Source organism: Calonectris borealis, chromosome 10 (genome assembly GCF_964195595.1).
Source record: "Calonectris borealis chromosome 10, bCalBor7.hap1.2, whole genome shotgun sequence".
In the NCBI taxonomy this organism is placed as follows: domain Eukaryota; kingdom Metazoa; phylum Chordata; class Aves; order Procellariiformes; family Procellariidae; genus Calonectris; species Calonectris borealis.
Genome location: NC_134321.1, coordinates 15,136,154 through 15,161,013, shown reverse-complemented (window position 1 = coordinate 15,161,013; position 24,860 = coordinate 15,136,154). Strand labels below are relative to the sequence as shown.

Here is a 24,860-nt window from a genome sequence, read left to right as displayed (position 1 = left end):
TATTACTCCATGCCAATCTACCTTGATCCAAATCCTCTAAACGCATGCTGTTCCAGTGCTGGGCCTCCCTTAAGCCTGCAAATTATACTGAATAGTGTAGCGGTTTTTCAATTTCGTCAAAAGTTACACCAAAACCACTGCATGCAAGGACAATGCATCATTAGCTTATTATCTAGCCCATTACTTTTTTCTGCAACATGTTGCCTTATGTGTGTTCCTATGGCATCCCGTGGGACTCACCACAGCTGTTTTGTTTCTTCTACACCTTGGTAGGAGGCCCTCAACTGAACCTGTCCTGTCCTCCAAATACAAGAGCTACCCAAGAAAGAAGAAACAACTCCAACTTTGAAAGTGAGCTTTTCTGGTTTTGGTTCAGTCTCCTTTGTATTTTCCAACATGGCAGGTAAAAGTAATGTACACGAGAGAAAGAATATAGAATTAGAAATTGCATCTTTCCAAGTTACATATTACTTCCTGCTCAGTTTCAGGTTATTACTGACAAATATTTTTAAGCACTATATACAAATTCTTCCTTCTTCAATTACTTGAATACAGCCATTAAAACAAATATTATTTTAGGCTGAGTTAAGCACTTCAGGCTGAGTGGAGAGAGATGTAGTCATCTATCTTGCATCAACAAATGAAGGCACTAAAATAACCGGTTATTCACAAGTCCTCATATTAAAAGTAAATAAAAATGCAGAGATATAAAATTTGGCCCTGCACAGAAAAAAGAAAATGGAGACAAGCATTATAATATTACAGTCAGAAGAATCTAATGTCTAGAGAGAACTTAGAAAGAAGAACTAGAAGTAATTCCTTCACTTTCAGAAGGGTTTTCATGAGAGTAAGAAGGCAACCACAGCAATGTCCTGAAAGAAGGTATGTAAAGGCAGGACAATCACTTGAGGGCCCAGTAACTGTTTCACCTCCTAAGTGTCCCATGAAACAGTCCATGTTGCTTTCCACCCACTGAATTCTCCACATATATGTGCACGATGAGAACAAATTAATTTCTAAATGTTCAGCACATAAATGTCTGGCTGCCACCACTTGAAGTGAAAACAATAGCAGAAGAAGTGGCCAAAAGGTCAGAAGGAGAAGACAAGCGAAAACTGGAGGAATGCAAGAGGCACATGCAATCCAGCAAGGAATAAATGATAAAAGCATAATTAGATTCAAGTAAAGCATGAAATTACTGCACTCGACATATATTAAATACTTTTCCATCAAAATTTATTCTCATATATGGTTGCTATTGGAAAGATACGTTGTCAAAACTGGAAGAGGTACATCTGACAATCTTTTTCTTAAAGCAGAGCATCCACTACTAGACTATCTGAAAATCCTTGAAAAGCGACTATTCAAAAATATTACAATAAGAATACTACAGCACTAGGAATTACTACTATACATAGTCCAACATGTATCTGAAATAACACATAACTGAATGAACAATCTGCCTATGGTCAAAAAGGAGCTGTGTTCCCTTTGCTTTGACAGAACATAAAGAGTCTATAGGTATGAATGCCCTAGGACACATAACTCCATGTAGTGAGGATAAAATTATCTAGAACAGAAAGGCACTAATGCCAGGAAAGCTTCTTGAAAAAAAGTAGACAGACATTAAACATCTTCCCTTCTACATGCAAGTATTGTGGTCCCCAGATGAGATTGCATCGGCTGCCAAGGATGCTGGGATGCTCAAGAAAGCTAACCATGAGAAGTCATGATCTAATAAGCACTGCCAAAATGAAGTTGAACACTTAGGTTAACTAGACAAATAGATTATTGGGTTTTTTCTAGATGAATTTGAAAGCCTGGATTTCCATTGGTGACATATAGAATTTTCTACTTCAGAATTGTACACGAGACACATGAAAAGTAAATAGTGAAAGCATCCTTTATAATATCATACTCTAGATTTATTTAAATAACAGGGGTGAGTAGAGCAGGATGATATTTCAATAAAATTTTCTTCTAGTTAAATTATCTGTGAGTGAATTTATTTCCAAACATATTGGAAGTGAGGCACAAGTAAAAAAATGCTAACATCTACATAGTAAGATAATGTGGTTATTAAAAATGCTTCAGAGAAGCAAATCTACACATAACTTCTACGTGATATAAATGAACTATTTTTCTCTTTTATTTATTTTAAGTAATCATCATAATCCATTCTTCTCTAAGTAAACCCAGTATTTAGCCCATAGCAGAAAAACTGAACTTCAGAAGCTCCCTGATGAAGCATATTTACCAGAATAAAAACCTCAAAAAAAATTAAGGTGCTACTTCCAGTTTTAAAGAATCAATTTAGTACTAACTCTGATTTTGCACCTAGTAGTTAGCAGGATTTATTTATCACATTGTATACTAGAGCTTACGAGGCTATAACGTGTTTACTCTATGATTTAGTGAAGAGAGATAGTGCAGTTTGAGAGTGATTATTTTTATTAAGAAGCAGATGCAAAAGAGGCAAGACCACCTGCAAGCCCTAATAAAATAGCCATGATGTATTAAAACCAGAAAAACACACTATTTTGCATATTTCTGAGCACATAGCCAAGACAGACAGTGCTGACAGCTCTGTGAGAAGTTATATTCATCACACAATTTTGATTACTGAATCCACATTCCCCCTACTGATCTATTTCCTCAAGATCTAAATACAAGACCAACTGTAAATTGTTGGTTTGTTTGGGGTTTTTTAGAATACAAACCATAAGATGTCCAAAACTCATTAGTATTCAGCACAGGATAAAAGGCTTGAAGTTTGCTATCTTTACATCATCAGCATTGCTAACAAGGCAAATATTCAGAAATAAGATTAAAAGTGGGCGAGTACTTATATTCCAGTTTTGATAGGCCTTATTTCCTGGGCCTGAAAAAGCAGTCTTCTCAGTTTCTGGAAAATAAGGACTTGGCCTTTTAAAGACTGTATTTAACCAATTGCAGACAGAAGCACAGCTAGACCATTTGAACCCTATATGAATCCTGGAGGAAAACCACAGTAACATGAACTACCTACATAATAATAGAGAGTAAGGAGTAGACATTCTTTGAGTGGCTATAAATAGAGGGGAGAAGTAAAGCAAAGTAAAATGTAGTGGATGCCAGGAATTTTCTCTCCATTTATCTGCATGTTCACAAATGCATCTATATACGATAAAGAGTGATACACACAACACACACAGAACATACCTGCTAGCATAAATATTTTTGTGAGTGTGAGAAAAAGTATACGGTAAATAAACACTCTATACTGTATGCAGAACCCTTGCAGAGCTGCCTTTCCAGGAAATTCCCTCGCCACCCCCCCAAGTGGAAACTATAATGATTAAATCCAACTTCCCAGAGAAAGTAAATGCAGTTAGTTAAATTTGTGGAAAATTAGAAATACAACTAATAAGGTTGTTCAGAGAGAGCCTCCCTTCTTAATGTCTTTAGCTCACAGGAAAAGCAGATAATTGACTTAATTTAGGTTCCTTCCCCACTCCCCTCCTCCCCCCAAAAAAAAGTCTTTAAAGAAAAAAAGCAGTGTCCTAATGTTTTAGCAGTCCCACATATTTTATTCACATTATTTGGAAAGAGTAGTAATCAGTGTTAGTAAGGGTAACGGAATCCCTCATGTTGAAGAATAAGAAGTTTAGTCAGAATTTTTAGGACTTTCATTTAAGTCCAATAATTTTGTGGAAACTGCAGCACTTAATATTTTTGTGATACAGTATAATTAAGATATAATACTATAGAAATGATCGCATGGAAAACAGTGACACATTTTATATTAGAGAACTACTTGACTATTACAGACTTACTCCTTGCATTTTTTTAATATATTAAAAGTAATATGCTATAAGAAATAAATATATTTCCTTTAAATGTGCCTCAAAAGTTTTACAACATATCCTTTCATCAGCTACCTTACCTTTTTTTGAAGAACATTAATTTTTCTTTCTTTTACTTCCAACATGTCTTTCATATCTCGAATCTCTCCAGCCAGGGTTCCTTTCTCTTCTGTGAGGTCTTGAAGTTGTTTTGTTTTTTTATTGAGAAAGGTTTCTTTTTCTTCCAATCGTAACCGCAAGGCATCAACCTACAGTAAATAAATCAAACATATTTAGGTTTTAGTAAAGATCACTAGCATATTTTATTTAATTTTTCTAATTCCCTTTTTTTTTGTTACTTAAGAAATGTTTTATTTCTTTTCTATGTAGATTTTCCAACTTTATCTTGGACTAAGATTGTTTTACCTGTTAAAATGTAATAAAAAATGAAAGCACTTTTTGCACCAAAGCATGAATAGAAATGCACAGTAGTCAAAACATGAAATAGCATTAAAACAGTCCTAACTTGACATACGCATAAGGGACTCAAAAAAAAACTAATCACCTTGACTTATTAAATATATAACTCATTGAAAATAGTGTCCTGTATCCTGTATTTATTTGCCCATTAAAACCATGAAGTGGGCAATCAGATACTACAGTCACTACACAGGTTTGGGCACAGATCAGTAATCTAGAAACATCTAGAATTATTTAACAAAGACACATCAAATAGGGAAATGATAAAGTTCTTCACTTTTCTCCAGTGTGTACTGCATAAATCTCTTAACAAATGGGCCTTACTGTACTTTTCTGTAGTAAGCACAAATCCCTGTCAACCAAAATAAGGGATATTCCAAGGATTTTCCTAAGCAGAAACAGCTTAATAAAGAACCTCACCAAATTGCTCTGCATTACATAACTGCTTTTTTCTTTTAGAAACCCTAACAAAAATGCAAAAAAAAAGGAAAGAAAAAAAAAAACAAAAGCATTCTAACGGGCCAGAAGGTGTATGTAGCCTTGATTTTCTTGTTTCTTGCTGTATAAATGCTCAAGCACGCAATTTTATTGTTCCCTTAACACAATTCAAACAGTTCTCAAATTATGGTCAGGCAAATACTTGCTGGTGGTCTGGAAAAAGTCCATAGATCACTTGACACTGGTTACTATTTGTATACAGTTGTTTCTATAAGCAGCTCTACTGCTAATTGCAATTAAAAGCTTGGGTACTCTTAAAAGCATTTGGAACTAAGGAGGAAAAATAGCTGACTCTCTTCCATTTTCAAGAGGTGTCGGGGGCGGGGGGTGGGGGAGGGAGAGAAGCAGCAGCCACCTTCAAGGACAGCAGCATAAATATTACCACCAAAAAAAGAGAAAAACATTTGGTGAAGCAAGGAACAAAGTGGCGAGAAAAAGGAAAATCTAAATGACAGGGTACGTGTTCACGGAAATGGAGAAGGAGGGAACTGGCTCTTTGGGGAGTATAATCAAGAAACAGGAAAGTATGCACAATGTGAAAAGGCAGACATGGCCACAGTAGGCGTATACATATGGATCCAGGTGGAAACACACAAGCAATGTCAAAGTAGGGAAAGAAACAAAGAGCTAGACAGGAAAGCAACTTTTTTCAAGTAGATTTAACAATCCTACTTCACAGCTTCAAATTCCTAGTACCTTTTTTAGTAATACCTTTCTACATAAGCACTGCCTAGAGTAGTTACCACAAGGTAAGATATGATTCCAAATGGAAAAGGTGTTACTCTTCACGCTGTGAAGAGGAGAGGAAGCAGTCACTGTCAGGATGCTCACTGATACGATCTTGGAGAACTTCTAATACACTATTCAGACTATTGGCTCTCAAGAGCTTTCAAAAAGGTATTCAGAGTAAGAGATCTTGTCTCTAAACAGCTTCCTTAAATTAAAATATAATAATGGAATGGAATAAAGCAAAAACTTAAGTGGTCTTAAAGATACTGACTGTAGAAAGTAGGGGGTTCAAAATATGATGCATGTAATCTTTGCTGACCTTGATAATTAGCAAAATGAAAAAGTATACATTTCACTGAAATGGAAAAAGCAAGTAGCATTATTCCTACAAGAACGTTTAAAAAAGCGTATGGAAGGGTGGGCTAAGTTGAATAAACAAATGAAGAAAAATTGTAAAGGGAAAAAAACCAGAAATTAAACTGAATTGAAATGTATCTCTAGTTTAAAATATTTACCAATTTCTTTGTCTATCCTAAAATATGCTGGGGGGGCGGAACTTAATTCACTAACACCAAAGAAAGAATTATCCATCACATAAATTCTACTCTTAATACCTTTGTAATAAAAGGTATTTTTGTAATAAAATAGTAGACATCTCTGTTTATTAAAGCAACAGAATATGTTTGGGTTTAACCATCAATACTGCAAGAGCTGCACCTTACATGCATTGATCCCTTCAGTGAGCACTTCCACTAAATCATACATCTTTCCACATTCTGGTTCAGAAATGCAGTTACAAATGAATCACCGAGCAGCTCACAAACAACAGAGCATGGAGTACTGAGTGGGGATATTTTGGGGTAAAAAACAGATTTCATCATATATCAAGTTTTTAAAGACCAAGAGACACTTTTTTTTTTTAATGTGAGCCTCATATTATTGAAGGCTAATTTGTAGATAAAATAATACAAGAAAATATAGTATATCCATGAAATTTTGTCAGCACTTTTAAACATCATAAGAGATCAACAAAACCAATCCACTGTTAGCGTTAAGCATTACGGATTCAATTCTGCATTCCCTGTGCAGTCTCAAACTCCCAAATTCAAGTCTAGGGTACAAAAATCGAGGAGTTTATTCTTAGTGAAATATTTCCATTTTCCAGAAGGCTGATTAACACATCGAAACTTGGAGTCCAGGAGAGGAGATACTAAAAATACTGCTATAGACCTATTTCTACATTTGCCCTTCCGCTCCACCCAGAGAAAGACTCTCTGTAGCACAGAAGGCACACAAAAGTGGAAGCATGGGCATGGAGAACCTTTGCAAGCTTTGAAGGTATGAAATTATAATTTGACATTACAATTTCATGCAAAGTAGAGAACTAAGATAAAGAGAGTGCAATCATTTGTTATTACAAAGACAGGTTTCCCTGAATAAAGGCCATTTTTCTGATACTCTTTTCTTCTGCAGCTCTGAAACCATGAGGTGTTCATATTAAGTGGACCCACACAGGCTTGTTTTGGCTGCAAGGTACACCATTGAGAAGACCAGGTTTGGACTGAAAATATATGATGTGGCAATCTAGAAAAACCTCCACCTACAAGGGAGCTGCAGGATGTCAAGCAAGGGAGAAATTTTAGATTCACTAATCCAAATTTCAAACATGCAAATGGCAGAAAATAAAGAACAAGGATTTAAAGTTTACATTACCTAGAAATTCACAAAGTTTATTCATAATAAAAAGCTAGATGGAAGTAACTGAAAGGGCATAAATGATAGTTTAGCATTTTTAAGTTCTGCAGTTGGAATAGTCAGAAAGGGTCATATATATTAAGCGCTTTTTTCCCTAGTTAATCAGAATATTAGTAAAGTACAAAACAATCAGCAAATCTAATTTATTTTTATTTATACTCCAAGTTTTGTAATGCTAAATTTATTCAAAGCAAAAGTCTTTGCAATGCCATTTTAAAACTTGGTTTGGGACCAATTTAGATGATCTATTGGATCTCGAAATGCATGTTCTTCCTGCTCTTAAAATGGCTCATTGCTTTTCTATACACTGGAAAAAAGATTTATATTCTACTGGATTTATTTTATTTTTAAGACTTCTTTTTACAATATTACAGTAATAGGATCTTGCAGCTTGTAAGCAGTGTGCAGTATGAGATTCAAAGATAACTTTTTAAGTTAGAAAACAAGAAATAGTAGTAGCAGCAAACTTTCAGACCTCTTTTAATAAACATAAAAGACCTCATCTGAAACTCATTACCACATCTTCTTTATACTTAGTCACTTATTTGCTTCATGTCTGAAAGCAATCCCTTAAGTCAAATCACAAAAATCTCTGTTGGGCCTTTAAGCTGCAGCCGAGAAGCTCGTCATAACATTACAGCGGGAGCTCTAAAAGGGGTTCTCTTCAGTCAGGTGCTGCAAGTCTCATTTTCCAACTGCCAGTAGGCAGAAGCTTAATGCTTGAAGTCAAAGGGAATTGGAGGTGATTATACCCACTGATAAATAAAGCACTGATACCATTCCATAGTGACTGGGACAACACAGTAACTTACACGTGCTGATACAGTTCTGTTCTGTTTGGCTGAAGCAGGCAGTTTCTGAGTCAATAGTTTTTTCTTCTCTACCCATCCAGTCCCCACCCTAAGAGCTGAGCAGACAATTCTCACTCTTCTTCACAAATTTCTTCCCACACACCTTGTCATCATGGCTCACTAGATTCAACTCGGGAATGGGTATTTTAGGCATTAAAACTTGGGAGCACAAGAAGGAGGGTTGAGAGGTTGAGTAGATGGCGCTGAAGTCCAAGTCTGTGAGTGACAACCTGTGTGGGAAAGGGGAGCAGAGCCCTGTCCACTCCAGTTTCTCAGACCCCAATCCTGCCCTCACACAGCTGTTGATTAAAGAGCACCACATGACTGAACTTTTCTGCATTTCTTTCTCCACTTGCCAGCTCATAACACGACTAATACGTTATTTCTATTCCCTAAACAAAGACACAAATTCAACCTGGAGGGACGAGAGAAGGTGCATGGTGGGTTTTTTTCACACCAAAAAGAAACACACATGGAACTCTGCAGCAAAGCCACAATCTCCATCTTTCCTTTCACTGGTTAGTGTTCAGGCCACATGAAAACCTTTAAGTTAGCACAAGGGTTATAATCTCGACTGTGCCATAGAGCACCAGGCACCTAGTATTTCAGAGTTGTCTGGACTGACTCTAAATAAAGAAACAGATTGTTTTCTTGTTAATGTCATAAATAGATTACTCCACATGCCTTCATGTAAATAGTTGACACCTTAGATCAATTCTTTCAGCTCTGTGGTAACTTTTTAACATTTATTAATGAACACTCGTGTGTTTGAGGTGAATTGCATTCTTCTATAATAAGTTGCACATGGACTTAAGATCTGAATATATTTAGATGTAAGTGGTATAACTTCTGCCTAGAACCCCAGTTCCCACAAGAGATTGCTCTTAACGTAAGACTATCTTGGTTTTCATTTAAGAATTCATTTCTAGCCTTGATAGCTTCAAATAAAAGCTTTAAAGCATGACTGAAGTGCAGCTTCAATTGCACTGAGAAAAATGTTCTAAAAGATTTGAAACAGCCAAAGAATCTCGATCCCAGCAACCCTACTTCACACAAGGACAGTGCAAGCGTTGGGAAGGAAAGAGTATGCACGTCCAACCACAGCCTTAAGTGGCAGATCCTCCCGTCCAGTCCCAGTGCCTCCTACCCCCACTCCTCCCTCTCTGGCAGGCAAGTGGTTCTGGCTGCTGCAGAGCCACGTTGCTAACATAGAGAGATAAAAGACAGGCTTACACCACACGTTCTCTGTCAGAAATTCTGACACTTCCATAACAGTCCATGATGTAACCTCCAAGCCACAACAAATCCAATATCATACTTAGGAGGTTACATTGTCTTATTTCCCAGCCCTTTCCCATGAAAATGGGAACCATAGGTCAGCAAATGCCCTCCTGTTCTAGCTAGAATTTGAGTTCCACAGAATTACAAGGAAATTCCTTCTTAAAGGAATTCACTTTCCTGGTGAAACAGAAATCTTTCTTAAATACGATGAGAAGAAGCTAGTGACCTGGGTTACTGACATAGCATTTCCCATGTTTGAATCTGGATCACAGAGATTCAAACTAATCTTTTGCAAACGACACATTTTCCTATTATTTTATAAGACAATACTTTATTTGATGCTCCCTCTTTTTTTCCCCTTTGTGCAGAAATATTTTAACCATTATATATATATAATTAAAGCCATGTCCATGTGAGAGCTCAAACTAAAACCTTTAAGATCAGAAAAGGATAATATCTATAACACAGTGTGGCTTTTCATCTGTGTCATCCTTTTCTCTTTGCAAGTTTCCTTTACAGGAGACAGAATTATCTCTAGTCTTCCTCCCCAGAAGCTATAATACACCTACACAATGAAGCCCAAGCATTTTGATAGAATAGGTATATCATCCCCCAAACTAACATACACAGAAAGGAGCCATTCTGAAATCAGTGCTCTACACGAGTTTTCAGAGAGGCAGAACTCTGAGCCAGTGCCAGTCTGGGAGAGTGAATAGGCAACTCATACTGTGTGGTCTTAGGTGTACAGATTTGTTTTCTATTCACAGGAATGCAACGAGGAGGTTTACAAGAACATCAGTTATCTCCTTCCCTAAATTCTTCTTTCTGCCTCCAGTAATCATGAATCAAGACTTTTACATTTCTCATAATGCAAAATAAAACTACCTCAGCCTGAACTGCATGTGACCTTTTACTATATGGTATCTGTTTGGTGCTAAGCAGGTATGACATCATTTCAAAAGTCAAATATGAACCTCCAGATGGTGTAAAGCTAACAAGCTGTTAAATCAGTTCCTCATCTTGTGGAAGACAAGAAGCAAAATATACTACTTCATTTATAGCCAGGATGAAGGATGAATTTACCAATATTAGAAATTATCTCTTCCCTGAAAATAGTACTGTGAGATCACAACTCCCAAAACTAATAAAACAATGAAATATTCTAAATGGAGCATGCTAGTACACTATGAGAAACGTCTGCCATTTTGTTACTCCTGCTTTTACATCTATGGCATTTTAAATAAAATCTGAAAGGAAATTAAATATGGGTCATTTTACAGCATCAGATATATATTTTTATATTTGAAAGGATAAGGATTTCTGGTACACAAAAACCCTCTCTTTGGCTTTTCACTCAACACTATGTAATTTTAAGAGTCCTTGACTTATTTTTCCCAAGCTTTGGCAGTACATTTACTAGTAAAACTTGGCAATCTGAAGAACACCATCATTTTCCAGAAAAATAAAGCAAAAACAGATCTGATAGCTAACACATAAAGCGTTTCAAAGACCTCTGTCCAAGTAAATTGCTTTTAATTTTGTCTAACTTCTTTTTCCTCAGCAACTACTTATTTCAACTATTTAATAAATAAACTCTGTCACTTGCTCTGGAAATATACAACACACTGCAAAAACTTCAGAATTGGGTTATACTGTAGAAAGAAAAGAAAAGTTCATGTAAGTGGCAAAAATTGCCAAATTCAAGTCGAACTTTATTAATCTTCACATCATCACCCGCCACTCATGACCAGCTTCAGTAGTGACATCTATTTCTTGAAGTTCCTTAGTGTTAACTGTTTAACCTACATGCCATATTATATATATATCATTTATGAAAGTGTTTTTAGTGTTACTGAGCTCCATGAGGAAGTAAAACATGAAGAAGCACTATTGTGTTTCACTGTTAACAATTATTTATTTTACCATCATAAACAAATACATTTAAAGCAAAGGTTTGGCTGTATTTTTTTTAAACCAATTCTGAAGTTACTAGTCAAGCACTAAGTGTACTGTAGCACCGCACCTGGGGTAATAGAGAAGGCGAACTGTAACCCATTGTCAATCTCCCTCCTAACCCAACCTCTGTTCCAGACACACTGCAGTCAGTATTTGCCGCTGTGTCCAAGAGCCAATCTTCTCCCCTTTTGTACTATCATTCTCTCCCTTCCTGTTGACCACTACAGGCTCCATAGGGCTGTTGACACTTTTCTGTGCTACTATTTGCTCTCTTAGTTTATTATGCAGTCATCTTTTGAGGAACCACTTCAGTTAATCAAAAAACAAACTTCTATTAAAGATCTTAGTGCCTGTATTTATACATCCGTATGTATCTGGGGAAATGTAATATACTAAGTTTTGATTATGAAAACCAGTTTAAACCATGAGAAAAAGGGCTGCCACTTAAATTTTCTATACAGAAGTACTGAGTTGTGAGTACAGAGAGCATATCCTCACATGGGCCTTTTTGCAAATATGAGAACTGAGTTACAAGTATAGAAAGGATATCATGTGTCTTTAAAATGTCCCAACTGTACTCTCTGCTTCAGAGCTAGTAAAAAACCCCTATTCTAAAATACAACAATAAAATGAAAACTATCCTCTCATCATATTTGTCCCTCATTTTTCAGTCTGATGTGATAAACATGATTTTTTTTTTCAAAGCAATGGCTGTACTTGGTAATCCATAGTATAATACATTCATTTCTTTCAAAAACATCTGATCTATGTAAAATTCAAGGCAGAAAAGGCAGAACGTGGCCACACTTTGAAGCTGAAGACACTTGAATTTTGTGCAATTAATATGCTTTACATTCTTATTCCAAATTGAAACTTTAGTGAGTTAGCTAGCTTTTTCCCTTTGTAAAGGAAAATTCCACTTCCAGGCATTATTTCAACAACATTCCCACCCCTATTACTCTGGGTATTATGGTTGCTCTAGTTTATATTTTAATTCAGCACATTATGTTATTATGGAGCTGATAGCTAACAGGCTTTATATTCTTTAAAGGATAACCTATTTTACGGTCTTCTTTCCACTACTTCAGTATTTAAGAACTGAAAAAAGGAGAGGGGTTTAAAGCAGCTGAGTACATCGTAGCTGAGGGGAACAGACAGCGAGCAACATTAGATGGTTTATAAACACAGGACAGTGTTGGCTGTTCACATGAGGAAAACAAACTCGCACTATCTCATACCATTTCCCTCATAAGAATCACTGTCACAAGCTCTTTCAATCCTTCTGAACAAGGATGGGAGAACCACCTGATGGTGTAACGCAAGAAATGCACTTACTCTCCTTTATTTACTCCTTGAAAGATGGCACCTACAGGTTTCATAAAGCTCCCAGCCTCCCTCCCCGACAGCTTAACCAGTCACCATCTCTACTAATCAATCTTGATTTTTGTTTCATTCTTTTTTTCCACTAGTCCAGATTATGCTGCTCTTTAAAAGACAAAATTGGTAATATTGACTGGTCAAACTACACTAGAAAAGGTTTTAGCTGAACCAGAAATTGTAGCCAAGATCTAAATGGTTCCCCTCAGGCAGTCTGAAACTCATCCTTGTGGAACATTATATGCCACAAGGCATTCTGATCATGTGTAGCTTATCAATGCAGCCAACTGCCTAACAGCTGTTTTATTCAAATTTATATCTTTGCCTACTCCTACCACTAAAATTAGGTAGTTTAAAGCAACTAGTCCAGAGTTCAGAATTTAATATTCAGTTCAGTTCCAGCAAATTTTGGAAAACACATGGGAATTGTAACTCATGTGCTAATACTTAAAGTTTTTGTTAATAAAACTTCCAACACTAACCTTACCTCATTGAACTTACCTCACTGATTTTTATGCTCACTGTAAAACTATAGATGTCATAATACTTTTGAATTACTGCAAAAGGAAGTCAGTCATTCCAGAGTCAATGTTATTTAGCAACATAATGATAGTTATAAATTCAAAATACTTAAAACCAATTTACAAAACTATCAATCTTGGAAGCTTTTAACTTTTGAAATTTCTGTCTCCAATAACATTCAAATTTTATTATACTGTAACAGATTAATAGAAAGTGAATTAAAAGGCCACAATGTTCTTTTTTAAAGTCATGCCAATGCATTTAACTGCTTCATGAAAAAAATGTGTAGAATTCCATAATAGTATAAGAATCATCAGTAAATATCTGTTAGCTTTATACATGATAAAAATAGGATTTCTACATGAACTGTTTTTCTCAGTTTAATTTTTTTTAATAGTAGGAGTCAGTTATTACAAATAGTTGACATAGCAGTGAAAGTGTGATTTTCAAAAAGCACATTTAGGTTTGTAACCTACTCAGAACATTCAAAGGAGGTGCCTGTAGGAAAACCTCTCTCCAACTGAGCTAGAGAGCCTGTGTTCTGCTTGCAGGGGTGAGCTGTACCCTTGACCTCTCTCTCAATTTCACATGTTTTGAGTGAGACACATCTCTCGGAGGAGAATCTTATGATTCACCCTGTTCTGAGACTGGAACACCTGTTTATGTCACCCGCTTGTTTATCAGACATTCCTACATCAGTAGGTCCAGCTGGAATCAGCTTGGCTACATGCTTATCTTCCAGGATCTATGGCCAGCTCATAAATAGAGTGACATAAAACAGCTTGGGCAATATTTTTAATTTATTCATAAGAACACAGCGAACAGAGGAGAAGGTTAAAACAATAAGCTAAGTATATATTGTTTACTTTAAATATAACACAGCATTTTCTTCAAGAAATATGCCATTTTGGCTTTTGTATCTCTCCTGCCCACGTTCTTCCAGAGACCAAGTTATAGCCTTTTCTCTGCAAACTGCTGCATTTTTCTGCAGAGTGAATAAGCTTCTAACTACTTGTAATCTCTCTGATTAAAAATTCACCTCTAAAATTTTCCAAATATAAAAGCTGAAAGTGAAGTCCTCTCTCTCCCAACAAGCCAGGCTCCATAATCTCCTAGACAACAGCAAACATCAGGTTTGATAACGACCTTGAGTACCAGCAAGCGTTACAGGTCTGCTTAGCTCCATCACTTGTCCTCAATTCAAACCTTTGGTTCTCTAGGCCCTTCTCTAGGCCCCTCAGAACTTTCTCATTAGCTCTGGCTTTCGAGGCATGTAAGACAAGGCAACCCCCTTGCTTACTCCCCTTGCATATATGAGGGATTTAGATGGACAAAAAGGTGATGTGGAACATTTGGCATTCCAGTTGTAATGTTGTGAAGAGAAAAGTTGTCGCATAAGTTAGGACTTTTGGCTATTTTTGAGACTTGTGCATAAAGGAAGTTCTTCTCAAGCAAAAAAAAAACTCAATGAAGGTTCAGTTTGCCAATACCTGGCATATTCTTAATATTTATACATTTCAACTAGAGCTGGTAGCATGCTACCAGACCCTCTTACAATCAAGTTTTTAAAAAGATAAAAGGATAAAAAAGGTACTTTTATAAAAAGATAATCTTTGCAGGAAGATTCTGCCCTTAAACATGCACTTATTCAGGAGGTCTCTGTCCTCCATGCAATTACAGACACCAGCCACCCTCCTCAGAAGGGCCTGGTCAGTATATTATTCTTTTGGGGTTTTTTTCCTAGCTTCATAGTCAGTCCTTTTTACCCATGCAGATTTGGGGTGTATATTTTCTTGTGGCATCAAAATATCCCGTCCACACGCTGTTTTTAAAATTAATTTCCTTTTTACAGCATGCAGCTGAGTTTGGGTGATATATACAAATAATTCAGTTGGTAACAGTACACAAATTAAGAATTATTACAAATGCCAAGTGTTTGCCTGGAGGAAAGACAATATGTTGACTATACAATTTACTAACTGTAAAAACAGACTGCACTGACCACACTGCGTACAAAGTTCTCTGTCTTTATCTTAATAAATTTGGCTGAACTATGCAGGCATATCAGAACCATGTAGACCTCAAATAAGAAGTCCCTGCGAGAATAAGACCTAGGGTGAGAAACAGAAGTCAACCTTCTGGTCTGCTCTGGCTTTATGTAATAATAAAGTGGTACACATATGCCCAGAATACCTTTTTTTTTTTTCCCCAGGAAAAGCCTAATGCTACATATAGACTCAATGCATATACACACCTGGCGAAACAGACTTTTACCAAATCCCCTTTCACAGAGGGTAAAGGTCATAGGATACCTGTACTGCTTAGGGGCTTCCAGCTCTGCTGCAAGTTGCTGGTCTTAATAGCATCCTATAAACTTACAAAATGACAGCAACCAGAAATGCTGTTTGTTTAGAATTCCAGAATGTCCTTGCATCTAGATGCAAAATACTACATTATTGGTTATAATGGCTTTGACAAAACGTTTCCAAAATAACAAATAATTTCAATCTTTAGCTGACAAGCCTTAATTTCAATAAACAACAATGTTGAGGTTTCTAGTGGAAATCTTTTTATGAGATTAAGATGCAATATGTATCAGACATGCTCCCTCTTTCATTGGCTGCACCAGTTCACTGTTACATCCTCTTTCCATGTCTCTCCCCAGTCCTCTGTGTTTACAATGTCCAGTTTAAGGACTACCAATATTCAAGGGTAGATTCAAAAATAATAACTCTAATGTAAGAATTAGATAGATGATACAACTCAACTGAACGTACTGGGTCTGAACCACATGGTATAAAGCATCTGTGTAGAGAAACCCTGCCTGAAGTCTGTGAAACAAACCCTAGCTGGCTCAATTCTATTATATATTTTCAGATTTAATACTTATATGTGCTAGCAGACAAGTTGCAAATTAACTTCAAAAGTGAAAATAAAAGTGACATCCTTTACATTCTTTGTTCTACCAGGCCAAGGACACAAATTTCATGGAATTCAGAAGTCAGGTCTGCTAAAACAAGAAGTAAGAGAAAACTAAGAGACTAGATAATTAAAGTACATCTTTCTAGAAATAAAACTAGAAGTTATGTAGGAACAGATTATCTCAGGAGAGATCTTTATTTCCCTACTCAGTGTTCAACCATACCTTCTAAAATTTTTGATGCAAGTAATAATTAGTGAGTAATATTAAAAGCGCTTTTTTTTTTAATATGGACTGAAAGTTCCATAAAGGGACCTTAGAAGGACTACTCTGGCATGTAGTAAGGTACATTCTTGGTAAAAGTTTATCTCTGTATCTCTGTATCTACTAAATCTACTAATAAGATTTTAAAAATTATAGAGATCTCCCAGCGAGAACATTCTAAGCTATTCAGGATATAATGAATAGCAATAAATAGTTCTTTAAATAGCAAAGTTTGCATACCGTTCTCAGAGACGGTTTTAATGGGACGTCTGTTTCAAGCAAAGGCACTATGCACTCTATTTACAGCAGTCTTTTGCTTCCTGCAAGTGGTAGGTTGATTTAGGGGACAACTTAATAAGTACATGTGTGTCTCAGATCAAGAGTAAAAATGGTATTGATCCCAGAGTTTGTAAGGATAATTTTTTTTAATATGAGGTCTATTTCTGAACTAAGGGAAAAATCACTCATTAATTCTGACTAATGAGATCCAAAAAGAAACGCTTCTGTAGCAAGTCTATAGTGATCTCAGAGCTATAAATTATCGAAATAGGCATTTCAAACTCAACTGGTAGTGATGATTCTTTTTAGTGGTGTGGTATAACCTTAGTTTTCCAGTTGTGGCATCTTGAAAAATGAGAACATCTTTCCAGAGGAATGAAAATGTTTAATACATGCAACTCACAAAATCTACTTGTTTAACTGAAGGAGGAGCAAGAGTTGAGATTCTGCTTTAGGAGTAAGTAAAACTTGGTATATGAACTTCAGAAGAAAATTTAAGTCCAACTTCACAAAGCAAAAAATTTCAGACTCAAAGGTTAGCAGTGAAAACTCTTTTTGATAACAGGTGAAAGAGATAAAAAAGCTAACAATATAAATATATACTTATAGCTACAACTGGCAAGGTTTTAAGAACTCCTGAGCTACACAATTAAAAACTTTGTCAGCATTGCCTCAATGTGATATCTACACAAATCGCTGCTTCTCATGTGAATGGTAGTGTAGACTAGTCTACATCAAAGATACGCCAGAAAAAAACTAGGATATCACTTAATAGCTCACTTAAGGAAAACAGCTCTGTGCTGTTGGAACTACTACTGTCTGGAACTACAAAAGAACCGACATTCTTGTATGACTTGACATTATAAGAGGAAAAAGCTAGGACTGTAATAGCAAACTATTGCTCAAAATTAAGGACTCCAATACAAAACTCAAAGATACACATAGCTGACCTGTGTATCACACAATTACTTGATTTTTGCAAATAATAAACTTGAAAAAAAAATCAGAAAAGCAACTCTAATATAGCTCAGCTGCAGCAGTGCCTTTGGATGGATCATCAACTGTTTGACACAGGAACCTGCCAGCTGGTCTAGTCTTGTAAGAGCACAGATATACACAGTTCTCTCAACTTTTCCCATCAGTGCCTTACCCAGAAACAAGTTAAACAAGTACCTACTAATAGCAACATTGTGTTTATTATCTAATGCATGGAACCTTCCAGGGTGCCAAGAATAGTAATATCTTTTCTGGAAGCTTGTATCTATATTGTCGATATTAGGAAATGATACCTGAATAGCCATACATATGTTATGTCAGTTAGTTTTGGGACCAGAGAATAGTATGAAAACATTTCATTTACTAGTATGGCCAAAGCCCTTACTAGTACCTAGGACAAGTAACATTACTAGGCTGTTTGCAAGTGACTTGAGAACAAGATTAAAAGCATACTTTGAGTCATGTGATAACTACTTATTTTCTTATAATCTCAGACCTGAAGTAAGTGTTGAAACTCTTAAAAAAAAAAAAAATTCTGGTCTTTATGATAGTGTAGAAAAACGAAGATCTAAAAAACTCAAACCAGAAAGAAAAATATATAAAAATACAATTTAGATCACATTTAAAATGTTATGATTTTCAGACTCAACAGATGAGTCAAGATTTAAAATGTGAGGGCTCAGTAATTTTCAGATTTATGGAAACTAATAGCTTTTCAGTGATATTCTGAGCCCTTTAAGAAATTGCTTTGTGAAATGCTGTATCATATTTATTAATTTAATTCTGTAAGTCATTATTCAGAGATACCTTACAGATAGTAGACAGCCCATCAGCTGAAAATGATGGGGCTTGGTAATATTGCTAGACTTAAACTATTTTGCTAATAACAAGCATCTCAACCAAAAAGCAGACTGTACTTCTACTGAAACCACAGTGCAGCCATTTTGCCTATCTTAGACACTGCAAATATATTTACTTTTTATGCTGGAAACAGACTCCCAAACGACTTTCCAGAGATTGTGCTGGCTTGTGATAAGAATTCCAGACAAGGAAAGACTACTTAGACCGTGAGAGGCTGCTTGAGATGCAGTGTGTCAAGAAAAGACTAAAAGGGCAGTTTCAGATTCCAGATTGGTAACTCCTTTTTTATTGGTAACTCCTGCCATCTTTGCAGTAACATTCTGTAGGCATTTTAGGTAGAACTGGAGAAGGCATTTTACTCTAAAAAACTTCAATCATCACAGAAATGGTAGATCTTCACCTCATATTTTTAGTGTTTGAAATGTGTAACATAATTAATGAGACTCAACAATAGTGCAAAGAAATGCATGAGATTGGAACTAGGGACATAAAAGCACAATTTTATTCTTTGTATAAATACAGTGCTTATAATAGAGGTTACATGGTAAATTAGAAATAAAAAGTTATGCAGGAATGAAATCAGACATAAGTTTCAGTTGCAGGCTTCCTAACATACTAACAGAGATTAGCTTGCCAAATATTTTTACTGAATCCAGTCTGCCAGATCATCTAGCAGCAAGTCAGAGACATGTCAAGATCTGATCTTGCGTTTATTTATTATTCAGCTGGAAGCTATACGTTTACCAGTTTACCACAATTATATTCCATCTGGGAGACACTCAGTTTCTCAGGAGAGAATAGCATCTGCATGAGAAAGATAGAGCAAAACTGATACGTGCTGCTTTCATAACAGTCTTGACACTAAACAAGCTATGTAAAGTTAGATATGAAAACAAACTGTATCACAGAAGTGGTCTTACACTGTTAAATATGTAAGGGATACTTTCAGAAAAAGAATCAGCAGTGAAATAACTCTCAAAAACTACCTTCAGAGAAAAAGCCTTGCAACCTACAAGGACCAACAGTGACAGCCAAGACACAGGGACTAAAGAAAGAAAGAAAGAGAGACTCCTCAACTGAACACTAATTCAGTGAGAATACAAGCCAACTCTGAGCCTTCACAGTACAAGAAAGTCTAGAACCCACAGATCTCTCAACTGTAATTTTCAGGATACCATCATATTCTTTCCTTTTCCAAAATGTGCAAGACAATACTAGATATCATGTACACTTTATTACATTTCAAAAAGAGAAACTTCATGAACTACATATCCATGCTTGATCCAGCACTGCAGTAGAACCTGCATGGAAAAATCATTAAACCACAATCACCTACACTGGAATAGCTTGAAAGAAATCTTTCCTTCTTCCCCCTCTTCCAGCTCTCTTCAAGGAATCTCTAATCCATAAAACTCATAATCAGAAAAAAAATGTGGCTAATATAATGTAGTACAAGCAGAGTGTCACAGAGCAACAAATCCCAGACTTGTAAAACAGGGCCCTCTAAATCCTGCAGAGGCATCCCAGATTTTTTATGTACATGATTCAATGTATTGTTTGCTGTAAGGAAAAATACATTGGTGAAACATAACTACTATTATATATCATGATGAAGACACAGAGACAATGAATGGGGCGGTGGGGGAACTATTTAGCCATGAGAAAACAATTTTGCACAAGGCAATTTGTTCCTGACATCTCATTCCTCTAGGGAGTACTGCAAAACAGCTTCAAATGAAATGCCTAGGAATAAAATTCATAACACTGTTGGATATTAAAATGGCCATTAAAATCAGCTCACGGAACAAAGCTACAAAATAACACCTACAAACTTCTCAGCTAGTTCTGTATGATTAAAATGGTGGTCCCTAAGAGAGCCCAAGGCCAGTTACGAATTTGGCAATCACCTCTGTAGAATATCCAACATACAAAATAAGACTATATGACTGCACCTAGTGGACAAGGAGAAAAGAAAAAAAACCACCACACTTTTTCCAGAATAGCCTAATTCTCTCACAGCAACCGTCAAAAGTACACACAATTGAGTATATCTGCGTTATCCTTGGCTTGGGAGAGCCTTCATCCATAAAATCGATTAAAGCCTACCCTAAAATAAGACACCGCAAATGAAGACTACTAGAATTATAAAAGGATCAAAAAATAGCCACTGAAAAAATTAAAAGGCTTTTCATTTTACTGTACACAGCTAAAATTTAAGTATGATGCAATAAAATGCTAATTCATTGACCTTCCATCTTTTTTTTTTAAATCTTGTTAGCACAAGTCTTACCATTAATTTGAGTAACATCTGTCAAATGTATAACCTGTATGCTGGATATGTTTCAATAGAATTTATAGAAGAGAAAGGTGTCAGAGCATTCAACATAACTAATCAGAAGGTCAAAAATATAACTTAAATACATTAATATGAAAATATGATGAATAAATGCTTTTTAGAGAGTTTAAGAATTATTTCTCTGCTCAGACTTCCTCCCAAAAGCATGTCAACAATCTCCCACCTACAGGAAAGGATAGATAAAAAAGTAATCTTACAGAAGAACTGCTGTCAAAACTAAAACAAAAACTCTAATTATATTCGATAAATGATCCAAATGTATTAAACTGTGGTCATTACACATCAGACAGTGAAACATCATTGAAATAATTTGGGGATATAACGATACATATAAGCTCTGTGTGTTTTATTTCTCTTTTCTTTTTCCTTTTTTTATAGCAAAATTTTGTCACCAGCAGGAAGAGAAAATGCAGGGGAAGAAAAAATGTAGTCAACACAAAAGAGTACATAATTACATCAGGGTCCAAGTGCCATTTTCTACCATTTTCTATAGAAGGAATTCGTGTCCTCAGACAATACCTCAAGTAGGCAATCATCAGCAAGATGGTTCTACTCTGTCCAGCTCAGTTTTCCTCTCCATAATGTAAATATAGTAATTGCTATACGTGTCTCACAGACATACTATGAAGTTCCAACACTTTGTTAAAACCTTTGAAAAGTGCCTTGCACAAAAAGCCAGAGGTGCATCATGCCACAAAGGCAAAAAAGAACAAGTAGATGGGGTAATGGAGTGTTGAATCAGGACAGCAGGCAGGCAGCTTCAACCATTTCTGGAAAGACCGTGGTTCCTTTAGCAGCAGGATCTCTTCCAAAAATTCCCAAGGAAAGATCCAAAGTCCCATAATGACAGTTCTCCCATTGAAGCTTGTGAAGTATTTTCAAGACTTCTGATACAGACTTTAAAGAACTGCTATTATACTTTACAATGGTAGGTTGGAAGGAAAAATGCAATATGATGTGCAGCATCTTAAGAGCAGATATCCTCCACACCAATTTCTGCTAGTATTATTATTACAAACATTATGTAAAAATCTGATCACTACCCCTAGAAAGTGAAACATACCCCTACTCAGGTAGCCTGTGAAAAGTTTCCCCTATTCTAAAGCTTGAAGCAAAAGTTCAGCTGAGCCAAAAAAATGCACAAATGGATGTTTCAAATAATTTTTTTATCAGGGCCTTTCAAATTGAAACATTTTCTTGTCTTGGTTTGCTCTAAAAAGTGAATTTGGGAAAGTTTGAACAAAAATTTTATGACCATTTTTGGTAATGTAAAGATAAGGAGATTCCATTTTTTAAAGGGGGAAGGAGAAAGAAACAGATTTTTTCCACACAACAAACCCAAATTGTTGGAACGCCAGACTCTGACATGTAAATAATACTAAATGATTAAATAACATATGAGCTACAAGGGCACAGTCTGAGCACAGACTGACAAGTCTACCTTGTAAAAAATAAAACAGATTTTTAAAAAAAGTATTTTAGAGTCTGGTCAGATTACCACAAGTAAACAATCTGAAGTTGTTTAAAACCTCATTCATCCTGGAGTTGGAAATTACTATTTCTTAGTAAATATAACTGAAAGAAAGAGGAATGTCACCAGTTCACAGCAGTGATAAGCAAAATGAGTTGGCTGAAATGACCCCTGCAAATGAAACCACAATACAATGATACGTTTGAGCCAAGCCTTTTTAGCATCATAAGTTTTTCCATTTTCCTGATCATCCCTTTAACCTTCCTCTGCACCTCTCCTATCCTGAATTAATCTTTCTTGAACCTGGGTCACCAGAAACATAAACTGCATTTCAGATGAAATCTCACAGAGTACATTAAAATATTCCCCATCTCTCTCCTGATACATTCTAGGATCAGATTTTCCACAGCCACATTTTATTGGTGATTAACAGCAATCTTCTGACTAACATGCTATTACTACCTTTACCTCAATGTTTACATTACAGAAGTTCTAGTTTTTAGTCCTCAGGGGCATAACCTCAGGGGCATTTCGTACTACCACATCTCATCCATTTTTCTCACTCCAGAATTCAAGATCATCCAAATCTCCCCAGCATCGCTAGTGGCTCCAATCTGTGCATCTCCATGAAATCTTATGAGTGTGCTTCCAAAGTTTGGCAAGCTATGCAATGAAAATATTAAATAAGCCTCATCGCAATATCAGGTCTTGAGATGCTTCAACAATAATTTCCCCCAACCTGGTCTTTCCTCTTCCATACTATCTACACTGTTTCTCTATTAGCCAATATTTCACCAATTCTACCATTCTTGGACTGACCTCAGTCTTCTCCCACTTTAATCACTTGAACCTGATACGGCATGAAAAGCCTTACTAAGATTCAGTAGATTAGACATAATGTATTTTCTTTGTCTACAGGATTAGTGCTCTTATCAAAGAAAGATACTGCCTTAGTCTAATTTAACAGATTTCATAACCAAAATGCATACACAGTGGCTCTTTAAAAATGGCTAAATGAAAAGGTTTTCTTCATACCAGAGAAATAATCTTTTGTAGCAAATTCAAAGGGGGATACTCAGGATAATGTATGTTTTTACTTTAGATACAAATGGATTTTTACTATGTGTTTCAAGCTTGCTATCCAATCTGGGAATGGAACTGGTAAAATTCTATTCTAAATCCTATGCTAGCAATGAAGTTCCAACTTTCAGTAACTATTTTGTTCCATACAAATTATCACCAGTATTCCTGCTTTTTGAATAGAATATGTTCAAAAGACTTTTGTTGAAAGTTTCTTTACTTGAAAGTATGTCTTTGAAATACTTCTAGAATTGAATCTTCTAGGATTTTGACCCTTTCAACTCAGATTATCCTTAAATATGAAGATATAAATGACTGTGGAAAGGATTTTGTTAATATGCCACAGAAAACATGCAAGAAGCATTCATTTTTTAAAAGCGTTTATTGTTTAATCGTTCTTAATATTCTTTTTCGTGTATATAGTATACATATTTAGTGTATGTTCTTTTTAGTCCATATATATTTAGTGCATATATATATAGATGTATATGCATATTCTTCTACAAACAAATATTACTGCTAAAAAATAAGGGTATAAATAATTTAACACAGAAGTAGACGCTACATGAAAGCAGATTTACCAGTCACGGAAACGAAACCTGAGTATGAAAATTCATTCCCTGATCTCTGACAGTTGACATTAACATGGAGCCTTATAAATCTGCCCTTTAAGAAAATTCTAAAAATAAATAAATAAATAAAGCAAGTATCATTCCTCATCTGTTTTTCTTTTCCTGGAAAGCATTCTGAAAGTAATCTCTTTTCCAGACATAGATTATTCTGCACATGGGTGAAATTCTGCTCCTTTTTCCAATCTCCTCAGAAGATTGGGAAAATAAAGATACATTTCAAGAAACAGGACAATGCCAGCACACAAAAGGAATACTAATGTAAAGTTTAGCATAGATTAACTACCTAGGATCCTGCATTATGCAAATTTAATTATATTTATCAGCACATATGAGTATCACAATACCATCTCAAAGAGAAGCAAAAAAAAAAAAAACAAAAAACCCACAACACCACCAACCAAACACCTAGAAACCCCCCACCTTCCCAACCCAGCAAGTTAAAAAGGACATGTTAAAGAACTGCTAATACTTCTCTCTGCAGCTGTCAAACTGTCTTAAACAATACCTGGTGGCTTCCCCTATATCAACCCATGTAGTGACACGCATTTCACACAGTTCAACCAAACAGCAAAATGCATAAGCACTTTCAAGCTTAAAATGATGCTTCAGATAATTTAATTTCCAAGTACTCCTTTAGTAAGGAAGTTTAAAAAAAAATGAAGAGCTAGCAGTTAGAGAATAAAACCAACAACGTACAATTTAATTTAATTAATTTATTAAATATAGAT

At 35.7% G+C, this 24,860-nt stretch overlaps 1 protein-coding gene across 1 annotated transcript in view; it reads right to left on the bottom strand.

Annotated features, from left to right (window-relative positions):
- ERC2 (ELKS/RAB6-interacting/CAST family member 2) overlaps window positions 1-24,860 on the bottom strand; it is a 526,287-nt gene that overhangs the window by 342,627 nt on the left and 158,800 nt on the right. Inside the window, exon 8 of the mRNA XM_075159071.1 lies at window positions 3,926-4,093. Coding sequence (XP_075015172.1) covers window positions 3,926-4,093 — 168 coding nt within the window. The remainder of the gene's footprint in view (window positions 1-3,925; window positions 4,094-24,860) is intronic.